General features: G+C 39.9%; 1 protein-coding gene and 1 pseudogene across 8 annotated transcripts in view; one reads left to right on the forward strand and one right to left on the reverse strand.

Annotated features, from left to right (window-relative positions):
• Positions 1 to 11831, forward strand: part of Ralgapa1 (Ral GTPase activating protein catalytic alpha subunit 1) — a 233890-nt gene that overhangs the window by 18270 nt on the left and 203789 nt on the right. For all 8 annotated transcript variants that reach the window (XM_013347173.2, XM_013347178.2, XM_013347177.2 and 5 more), the window contains exons 2-3: positions 9678 to 9788; positions 10413 to 10462. In XM_013347173.2, the coding sequence (XP_013202627.1) occupies positions 9678 to 9788; positions 10413 to 10462 (161 nt within the window). The remainder of the gene's footprint in view (positions 1 to 9677; positions 9789 to 10412; positions 10463 to 11831) is intronic.
• LOC101997581 lies at positions 3575 to 3744 on the reverse strand (annotated as a pseudogene).

Genomic DNA, 11831 nt, shown 5'->3' on the forward strand with positions numbered 1-11831 from the left:
AGTGCTGGGATTAAAGGCGTGTGCCACCATCGCCCGGCCTGGTTATAAAATATTAATATTACTCTTTTGACTACTGTGAAAACAGATAGCATCATCTGTTGGACTAGAGCCTTAGCTTTTACATAATTTAGATACAAGAATTGGAAACCCACCACACTAGTGTAATTTCCCATTAGAATTCTTATTTGTGCTTCTTTATATTTTGAAATAGTTGTACAAGAAAACTTCCTGCTTACGAAAAACAAAGCCCAAAACAATTTCTATATAATATGTTTGTTGTAGAACTCTTTCTGGAATAAGCACCCAGACACCAGTGAGAGTGGAAGAGAAGAGATGTCACCAGTACACTGAAGCCAGGACACCTGAAAGCTTTCCATGCTGGGTCTAGTTTGTATTTTCCTTTTATACTCTAAAACCACAAGTGGGGCAGGCAAGCAAGATCTTAGAGAAGTGTACCTGGCAGTCAACAGGTTGTTAAGGGCAGTGACCCATTGTTTCAACTACTTGTCCAGTCATTCTGTTCCTGGTAGTAAAGTGAAGCCATGCTTGGCACATAGGCAGTACTTTAAGTAAGTTGCTAAATAAATCAGTAAATCAGTATCTAATAATTGTTTTTTTCTACCTTATTTGCTTTTCATTAGCCTTCTTTAATTTGTAATTCTTGACTTTGTCTTTAATTGGTGAGTCAGTATAATTGTCTGGATTAGGATCTAGATTGTATTTCTTAAATTTTATCCTTTTCAATCATTTTTAGATTGTGTTTGTATGTGTACATGCATTTTAGGAAATACTTTTTAGGTTTTTTTTTTTTTTAACTCTCTAGGTAGTCAAGGATGACCTTGAGCTCCTGATCTTCCAGCTTTGTCTACTAGACAAGTTTTATACCAACTGAATTGCAACCCGCCTTTATGCTTGTGATAGAGTTAAACTGTGTGTAGCCCTGGCTGACCTGAACTTGCCATGTAAACTAGGCTATCCCTGAACTACCTTTTCCTCCCAAGTGCTGGGTGCCACTATGCCTGGCTTTATTTGACTTTAAAGAGAGAGAGAGTGTGTGTGTGTGCACATGTGTGTGGGTGCCCTTGGGGACCAGAGAGTGTGTTGGATGTTTTGGTGTTAGAGTTACAGATGTTTGTGAGCTACCCAACATGAGTGCTGGCAGCTGTATTAGTCAGGGTTCTCTAGAGGGACAGAACTGATAGAATGGATGGGTTGGCAACTAAGGTTAGCCATTCCAGGACCCAAACTCTGGTCCTCTGAAAAAGTAGTAAGTGCTCTTAACCACAAGCCATCTGTCCAACTCATTATCCAGCATTTCAGTGTGTGCCCTGAAAGAGTGGTTTGTGGATAGGCCACCATATTGCTGGACCCATCTTCATTATTGTCGATTGCCTTAAGGAAATAATTTTAAATGTTTGCTACTTCATTATTAGAAGCAGATTATTTATGTTACATCTTACAGGCTAACAAATTGTACCACCATTTGAGGAAAGGTTGTTCTAAATGACAGTTACTATTTAGTAGATGAAGGATAATTAAATTGTTGAACTTAAAAATTTTTTAATCTAATTCTTTATTGACCCTTTGGAAATTTCACATGAATGAGCCCTAACCCTGTTCACCTCCTAGTCTCTCTGTATCCGCCCCTTACCCCTGCAGCATACCCCAAAAGAACCTCTCCAAAGTTAATTAGAAACAAAACAGAAAAACAAAAAACCACTTCTCTCCTCCACCTTTCCAACACTTCTTCAGTCATCCCAGTGGCTTTGGGGGCTGAGGTGTGTCACGCAGTATATCCTTTTGTCTAGTCAGTCCCACCCACAAATTTTCATTGCGAGAAGTCATTGGTCTGGTTCAAGGCCTCTGGCACACCATCATCCCTGGATCCTTACCAAAACTCCTCTCCGATATCCTGCTGTTGACCCAAGTCATGGAGATCTTGTAGCTGTCCTTCCACAAGAGCAGTCCCTTCATATACTCCAGCAGGTCCTAGATGGGGCAGATGTTAGGATGGGCCAACCCAAAAGGCCCACACAGTGTGGGTCTGAGTGGTAGCTGAGCTGGTCAGTCCCAACACTATGACCACCCCCTCAGGCATGGGGAGAGCCAGCTCTTCGAGGCCCATGCTGGCAGGGTCAGCTCTCCCGCACCTGTGGTGAGGGCTGGGGCAATCTCTCCTGAGTGCCGAGGAAGGGGGCAGCTCTCTTTTGGTGGGTAGGGCCTGCTCTCTTGCTGCAGTATCTAACAGGGGACAAGGCCAACTATCCTAGACCCAGTGAGAGGTGGTGCTGGCTCAGCATGAACCTCAGACTTCAACACACATGGTTCATGTGACCTCTCTGGTAACACAAGCCAGGGACATCATCACAGACTCATCTGCAGCAGGAATACAGGCTCAGACATGTCTCTCGGCAGCAGCTGAGGCCTAGAAATCACCATGGCCTAGTGACAGAACACGTCCCCCAGATCAGTATGGCCCTGGCAGCAGCAATGTTCTTGGACATCATTATGATTTTAGGTGGCTTTCCAGACCCTGGGCATCCGTCCACATAGCCCCTGGTGGCAACAGAAGCCACAGATATCAACACAGACCTCTGCTATGGTAGGACCACAGACCCAGACATGGTTCTCAGCTGCAACCCAGGCCCAGACATCACCAAGACACCTTGTTGCACAGTGCAAGTCACTTAGATCTGTATGACTCAGGCTGCAGCATGATCCTCTGATCCCCATCTGCATGGCTTTGGTATATATTCGGATACCAGGAGCCATGTATATTAACCCAGACCCTGGTGACGATGGGGCTCAGACTCAGATGTCATTATGGCCCTAGAATGATAGCACAGACCATCCACATTAGGATGGCCCTGGTGGCAGCATGGTCCCTGGATACCAAATGGACTCAGTTTTCTGACCAGACTCTGATCATTCTCACGGCTTTCAGTGGTTATTGAAGCCATGGACATTAAAACAGACCCTGGTTGCTGCAAGGACCATGGACCCAAACATGGCCCCTGGCAGCAGCTCGGGCTGGGGTGTCATCATGTCCATCTGTGGCAGCACAGGCCACTCAGATCAACATGACCCCAGTGGCAGCACAATCTTTGGACACCAACGGGGCCCCAAAACGGCATCCCTATGGTCTTGGTGGTGACATGGGCCACAGACATCACACAGATCCCGACTGCAGTAGTACCACAGACCCAGACATAGCCCTAGGCAGAGCCCAAGTCCAGGCATTACTCTGGTCTCAGGTAGCAAGCAGGCTATTAATACTAGTCCATTTCTCTCAGCCCTTGCTTCTTCAGAACTTCCTCTTACTACAGCACACACAGGAACCATCTCCAATTTCACCATCGTATATTTGCTCATCATATTGACAGCTATGGCGCCGAGTGGGCATGTGGATACCTTCAGGCAGGACGGATCGGGAGGACTGAGGCTGCCCTGTGAGCTTCAACCCTCCTGAGCCTGATATTTTTTTAAGATCTTCACTTTTGTTTTTAAATCATATAAAGACTAACACGATCTTTTTTACTAGGTGGACAGTCTTGAGTAATCCATTCAAGGTCTCTTAGTCCAGCTTAATGAAGCGTGTGTCCTTTGAGTGCTGACAGAAACACTGACAGCACGTGTCCAGCCCAGATTTCTGGGTCAAACCATGGTGGTTAGAGCAAACGTGGCAAGAGTGAGAACCCTGGCTGAACTTCCGTGGAGACTCCAGTAGAGTTGCTGGGGTCCCATCTTGCCTTTAGACAGCCAACAAGAAAAAAGGACGAATTTTTGATTTTCACCCAGGTTAATTCAGTAAACTTTCAGGGACACATTTACTATCTAGGCTTTAAAAGGAAAGTTGATGAGTCTGGAGAGATGGCTCAGCAGGTAAGAGTACTAGCTGCTCTTTGAGAGGTCCTGAGTTCAATTCCCAGCAACCATATGGTGGTTCACAGCCATCTGTAATGGGATCTGGTGCTCTTTTCTGGCATGCAGACAGAGCACTCATGCACATAAATAGAGAAATAAATCTTTTTTTTTTTTTAAGTTTTTTCGACACAGGGTTTGTGGTTTTGGAGCCTGTCCTGGAACTAGCTCTTGTAGACCAGGCTGGTCTCGAACTCACAGAGATCCGCCTGTCTCTGCCTCCCGAGTGCTGGGATTACAGGCGTGTGCCACCACTGCCCGGCTAGAGAAATAATCTTAAAAAAAAAAGAAAGCTGACCTCTGACTTTTAAAACTTTTGTTTGCATACATGCTATAGTATTTAAATGTTTAAAAATATGTGAAGCTGGGCGGTGGTGGTGCACACCTTTAATCCCAGCACTCGGGAGGCAGAGGCAGGCAGATCTCTGTGAGTTCGAGACCAGCCTGGTCTACAAGAGCTAGTTCCAGGACAGGCTCCAAAACCACAGAGAAACCCTGTCTCGAAAAACAAAACAAAAAAAAATGTGAAATGTGAAAAGGGGCTGAAGAGATGGCTCAGTGGTTAAGGCTGTTCTTCCTGAGCAACCAGCAACCACATAGTGACTCACAATCATCCATAACGAGATTGGTGCCCTCTTCCGGTCTGACCTGCAGACAGAAAACTGTATACATAATAAATAAATCTTTAAAAAATAAAATAAATATGTGAAGGAGAGTAAATATATTATCAGGTTCTTAAAGGTTATCCCTTTATTAAAAAAAAAACAAATGAAACATCTGAGAAATTTAATCTGTGGAAACTAAAGTCTAGAATTATCCTGCTATTTAAATTTAGTATTCTCAAGGATCTGCAAAGCATTCCAAAGCCTAATTCATTTTCTTCTTTTTCTTTTTCCTTTCCTTTCCTTTTTCTTTTTTCTTTTTCCTTTTTTTTTGTTTGAGTCACTTTTAAAATTCATAAATCTTAATTTGGATTTCTGGTGAAATAATTATTTAGTTTCTTTTGGAAAATACTGGTTCACAAGCACTTTTGGATGGAATATTCTATAGATGTCTGTAAAGTCCATTTAAGTCATAACATCTGTTAGTTCTCTTATTTCTCTGTTCAGTTTTGTCTGATTGACCTGTCCAGTGGTGAGAGTGGAGTGTTGAAGTCTCCCAGTATTAGTGTGTGGGGTTTAATGTATGATTTAAGCTTTAGAACTGTTTCTTTTACATATGAAGGTGCCCTTGTATTTGGGGCATAGATGTTCAGTATTGAAGTTTCCTTTTGATGGATTTTTCCTGTGACTAATATGAAATGACCTTCTTTGTCTCTTTTGACTGATTTTTAGCTTGATGTCTATTTTGTTAGATATTAGGATAGCTATACCCGCTTTGGAGCCTATCCTGGAACTAGCTCTTGTAGACCAGGCTGGTCTCGAACTCACAGAGATCCGCCTGCCTCTGCCTCCCGAGTGCTGGGATTAAAGGCGTGCGCCACCACCGCCCGGCTACCCGCTTATTTCTTAGGTCCATTTGATTGGTATATTTTTCCCAACCCTTTACTCTGAGACGATGTCTGTCTTGGAGCTTGAGATGTGTTTCTTGTATGCAGAAGAAGGATGGATTCTGTTTTTGTATCCAGTCTGTTAGCCTGTACCTTTTTATAGGTGAGTTGAGTCCATTTACATTAAGGGATATTAATGACCAGTGATTGCTATCTCCTGTTAATTTAGTTTTTATCATTGGTGATGTTAATTTGTGCATTTTTTCTTTGAGATTTGCTGTTATGAGATCATTAATTCTCTGTTTTTGTTGGTGTAGCCATCTTCCTTGGGTTGGAGCTTTCCTTCTAGTATTTTGTGTAGGGCTAGGTTTGTGGCTAGGTATTGGTGAAATGTAGATTTGTCCTCCTATGGTGATTGACAGTTTTGCTGGGTATAGTAGTCTGGGCTGGCATCTGTGGTCTCTAAATGTCTGCATAATGCTTGACCATGACCTTCTGGCTTTCATTGTGTCCAAGGAGAAGTCAGGTGTAATTCTGATAGGTCTACCTTTATATGTTACTTGGGCTTTTTCATTTGCAGCTTTTAATATTCTTTCTTTACTCTGTATATTTAGTTTTTTTTTTTTTATTATGTGACGAGAGGACTTTTTTTGGATCCAGTCTATTTGGTATTCTGTAAGCTTCTTGTATCTTCATAGGCATATCTTTCTTTGGGTAGGGAAAGTTTTCTTCTATGATTTTGTTAAATTTTCTGTGCCTTTGAGTTGAACTTCTCCTCCTTCTATACATATTATTCTAAGATTTGGCCTTATGGTGTCCCATATTTCCTGCATATTTTGGGTTAAGCTTTTGTTAGATTTAATGTTTTCTTTAACTGATGAGTCTATTTTCTCTATTGTATCTTCAGTGCTTGAGATTCTCTCTTCCATCTCTTGTATTCTGCTGTTCATGCTTGCATTTGTGATTCCTGATCTTTTTCTCATGATTTCTGTTTCTATAATTCCTTTGGTTTGTGTTTTTTTTTATTGTTTCTATTTCAGTTTTCAAGTCCTGGATAGTTTCTTTTATATGTTTGATTTCTTTTTCTTGGTTTTCTTTAACTTATTTACTGATATCTTCCAATTCTTTGTCTTTTCCTCCATTTCTTTAAGGGAATTTCTCACTTCATCTTTAAGAATTTCTAACATTCACTTGAAGTTATTTTTTGTTCTTTTTCATCCATATTTGGTTGTTCAGGTCTTGCTGTTGTAGGGTCTTTAGGTTTTACTGGTATTGTTTTGCTCTTTGTGATGTAGTGTATGATCTTACCTTTTCTACTCATCTTTTCCTCTAATAGGTGTGATTGGGGCTGTCTGAGATTCTCTTGAATAATCTTCTAGGCGCCAGTGAATCCAAAGCTCAGATGGTTGTTCCTTGTGGTACAGTTAGTGTCACAGTTCTAACCGCTAGGTTACTCGGTGTTCCTGGAGATAGCTCAGCACTCTGGTCCTTGCTCTGCTCACTTGCAGTTTGTTGTCTCAGGCCTACTTTGGCCTAGGTTGCTGGCTTTGCCCTGTTTCTGTACATTCTGGTCTGGATCCCCTCCTGCAGAACTCCCTGGCTTGGATGGAGTTGAACATGTTCTGGTGGAGATCGCTGACTCTGGATTTGGTTACTAGTTCAACCCTGATCCGCCAGTGTCCCAGGACTGGGTTGGCTCCCAGGACTTGATTTGCTCCTGGCTTCTGCTTCCGGTGGAGCTATTTGTGAAGCTATTTGATCTCTGTCCTAGGTTCTGCCCCACTCCTGTTCTGGTGGAGATTGCTGATTTGCTCCTGGCTTCTGCTCCCAGTGGAGCTTGTTTCCTCAGGCTCTCTCAGTCCTAGGTGGCTCTTAACTTTAACCTTGACCTCAGTCTGAAATAGGATCATGCATCCCGGAATCTCAGAAGGAGACTTCAGGTTTATTTATTTTATATAATGTACGAATAATTTGCCTGCTCATCTGTCTGTGTATGTCTAATTCTTGTGGAGACTAGAAGAGGGTATTTTTAGCTCCTGGAGCTGGAGTTATAGATGGTATACACTGCCATGTGTGTACTAGGAATTGAACTTGGGTTCTCTGAAACTGCACCGCATATCCTTAATGCTGAACTGTGTCTTTGGGAGGGAGGAAGATTTTAAATGTGCAAAGACCTCATATATTTTATCTAGTTTGTCCTTGTTTTTTCCTCTGCTATGTAAACTTTGTTAATTGACTATCAAACATTTTATCAGAGTTTTTGCTTGCTATTGTGTTTTTAAATATAAATATAGAGGGGCTGAAGAGGTAGCTCAGTAGGTCTGAGCATGTAATACCCTTGCAGAGGACCAGAGTTCAGTTCCTAGTGCCCACACCAGATGACTCATAATCACCTGTCACTCCAGTACCAAGGAATTCAGTGCCCTCTTCTGACCTCCATAGACAATTGCACTCATGTGCACATACTCCCCCTTGTCCTCCTCTGCAGATATATAGGTATACACATTATTTAAGGTAAAAATAAATCTTAAAGTAAACAAGAACAACAAAATCAGCTTAATTTGAATAAACCCATCTCCCCTGCTTAGTCAGGATCGAGCTATATAGCTCCAAGACTGGCCTCAACTTTATAATCTTCCCATTTTAAACTCCACTGGAAGTTCAGGAGTGCGTCATTCTGCCTGGCTTCAGTACTTGTTTATTAGGCTTACCCCACTGTGCAGCTTCCAGGCTTTGTTCATAGCCAGCCATCTGGGAAGGAAATGGAGGGACAATATCTCAGCTCCTAATATGTTGGGAAGTCTTGGGTTGAGTCACATGTGCTTTAGAGTTTTTGTTTTGTTATTCTCATTTTTTTGTTTCTCTTGGGACATTGTATTTTTAAGATTGGAAAATTTAGAGGTAACTATAATGTATTTCCTTCTCAGTTCATAGTTTTTTTTTGTTGTTGTTGTTTTTTTTTTTTTTTGGTTTTTTCAAGACAGGGTTTCTCTGTGGTTTTGGAGCCTGTCCTGGAACTAGCTCTTGTAGACCAGGCTGGTCTCAAACTCACAGAGATCTGCCTGCCTCTGCCTCCCGAGTGCTGGGATTAAAGGCGTGCACCACCACCGCCCGGGTCAGTTCATAGTTCTTAAGTTTATTCAAAAGGAAAATGTTTTCCTTGATCATATTTGTCTAAAATTTTTTATTTTCATATTCACAAAATAGATGTATTCTATGACTTTCTCAGGTAACAGGTAGTTTTTATAATGGAGACTATACAGAATAGCTGTGCAGATCATGGGCAGCAGTTGCAGTTCATTAAACTTTGAATGTAATTCTGTGTTTTGAATTTCCATATATGGTTCTTTCATATCAACTTCATAATCTAACTTTCTTTTGTGCATATAATTTTATATTTTGTTTGTATTCTGTACTGACAAATTCTTTTTTTTTGTTTTTTTTTGTTTTTTTTTTGTTTTTTTTCTTTTTTTTGACAAATTCTTGAGAGCAGTTTGTGTTTCAAGTTTTATAATCCTCAAATGCTCACTAACAAAGTCTGTTGTTAGGTTATTTATTTACTGAATTATTATAAATTATTATTATAATAATTCTTTAGCTGTTAGGGAAGATAATAGAAAAGCTGGGGCCAGGAATTAAAAATAGATCTTATTTTAGAGATTTATTTATTTCCGTATTGTGTATGTATATGGGTGTTTTTGTCTGCATGTACATCGACATACCAGAAGAGGGCATCCTATCCCACGGGACTACAGTGATAGGTGGTTGTGAGGCACCTTGTAGTTGCTGGGAATTGAAGGACCTCTAGAAGAGCAGCCAGTGCTCTTAATTGCTGAGCACTCTCCATCTCCATCCCCAAAATAGAGCACTAGATTTTGAGTCAGTCAGTCAATTTCTGTCTGTCTATCTTCACTGGGTCCCACTCTGCTTCTTAGGCTAGCCTTGATGTCTTGATCCTCCTGCTTCAGCCTTCAGGGTAGCTGAGATTACAGCTGTGCAGTACTGCACCCAGTTACATTGATTGTTTTTAAAACACAAAGACTATGATAACTTTACCTATATGTAAAACTTAAATATGTAAGGGCAAAAATTGCAAAAATAAAGAAGCAGTTATATTAACATTTGTTTTGTATATTTGAAAAATGATAGAATTTCAGGTGCAGATCTTTGACATTGAAGGAAATTTGGCACTGTGTATGTTTGCTAATGACCATTTAACCTTGGTGGAATAGTTGTTAAGGACTATTTTGTTGTTGTTGTTTTTCAGAGAATGCAGAATCTATTGACCTTAAACAGTTTTTTGACCAACATTTTTCACATATATACTATGTGTTTTTTGAAAATTTTGTGACTATTGAAGCTAGTCTTAAACAAAAAGGTAAGATATTAACATATATTATGACTTGTATGTTTATGTTTCTAATAGTCATAAGCATTAATTTAAAAAGAGGATCTAGGCATTAGAATTTTAGTAATGTTTTATTTTGATACCTTTCTTATACTATCAAAATTTACTTTTGAAAGGAAACCAATATACTTGTATGACTATTCTTATTGCTTTGTGAAGGCTTAGAATATTTGTATTTTTCTGGTCAGGCTTCCTCAACCTACCTTCTTTGTTTTGCCCTAGGAATGTTTGAATAGGAAAAGTGTTTTTCATGTTCAAATCTCATTTAGAACCCACAATATATGATTTGTTATTAGATGTTAGTATAACCTAAATCTTTGTGTTTATCCTGGGTATTTAATCGAGGACCTTGTACATGTTAAGTATAGTCTTCCCAACCCCCAGACCTAGAACCCATATTTAGAGTAATTATGCTAAAGAATAGAGAGAGGGGCCGTAATACTGTCTGTATAATAAATAGACTATGCTTTAGCATTTCCCTAAAGAATTTCTGAAGAAAAGCCCAGGGATTGAAATATTTAAGTTTATTAAGTATTGTTAACAGTGAGTATAAAATGATATATTTCAAGTATTTTTCTGTTAAAAATGTTTCAGGTCACAAGTCTCAAAGAGAGGAATTGGATGCTATACTTTTTATTTTTGAGGTAAGTACTGTGAATCATACGTTTTAAACTTTCCCAAAAATAATTCTGGGAGGCTGAAGAGATGGCTCAGAGGTTAAGAACAATGATGTTCCTCAGAGGTCCTTAGTTCAATTCCCAGCAACCACATGATGGCTCACAACCCTCTATAATGAGATTTGGTGCCCTCTCCTGGCCTGCAGGCATACGTGCAAGGAGAATTCTGTTAACATAATAAATAAATCTTACAAAAAAATAATTCTGGGAACATATGAAGAAATATATTAAAATTATCAGATACATAATGAAACACAGTTAATCTGCCAGCTTTTTTGCGGAACTTAATTTATAACTTAAAAATGTATCTGACTAAGTTTGTGTATGATTGAAGCATAATGTATTTCTAGGGACAAAATTATATATGCTTTTGACGACACAAAATTAATAGCATATTTGCAAAATGAAAATTTTAATTTTTATAAAGTTTACACAATTATTTTAACCTCTAGAATCTTTGCCTAGGTGATTTATCATTTATTTATTTATTCATTTATTTATTTTGCTTTTTTTCTCCCTCAAGACAAAGTCTCTGTAGGTGGAGTTTCTCTATGTCCTGGCAACTGCCCCACAAATAACCAGAGCCTTAGTATTAATTATAAATGTATGGTTGATAGCTTAGGCTTGTTACTAACTAGCTCTTATAACTTAAACTAACTCATTTCTATTAATCTCTGTGCTGCCTGAGGCTCATTTACTTCATCTATGAACTTCCCATATTGCTTCTTCCATGTCTGGTTTGCAACTCCTCAGGCTCTGCCCTTTTTCTTCCCAGCGTTCTCTCTATCCTGAAAATCCTGCCTAGCTATCGGCCAATCAGCTTTTTTATTAACAATGAGAGCAACACATTTTCACAGTGTACAGGATTATTTCACAGCTGGTCTCACTATGTAGCCCTGACTGGTCCAAAACTTGCTATGCAGACCAGGCTGGCTTTGAACTCACACAAATCTGCCTGCCTCTTCCTCCTAAGTTCTGAGACTGAAGGTATGTGTCACCATGCCAGGCTTTATCATTTAGTTTTGATACAGGGTCTAAGTGTTGTATGATACTATTCCTGTGGATGTGAACAATCATTTACTCACTCTAGATAGAGAACTGATGGAAAATCAAAGCAATATGCACTAAAGTCTAACTTTATGGACCAGTGAATTTATTGAGTTTACAGGAATATGCATGACTGACTCAGAGACAACTGAAAGCCCACCACAGCATGGGCGATGACTCCAGAAAGTTGGAATCCTTGAGCTTTGTGAACCACATGGGAGATCTCCTTAGCAGTCCTTACTGTTGGTTTAGGAGATCTCTCCTTAGAGTCCTTACTGTTGGTTTAGGA

This window comes from Microtus ochrogaster, chromosome 1 (genome assembly GCF_000317375.1).
Source record: "Microtus ochrogaster isolate Prairie Vole_2 chromosome 1, MicOch1.0, whole genome shotgun sequence".
Classification (NCBI taxonomy): domain Eukaryota; kingdom Metazoa; phylum Chordata; class Mammalia; order Rodentia; family Cricetidae; genus Microtus; species Microtus ochrogaster.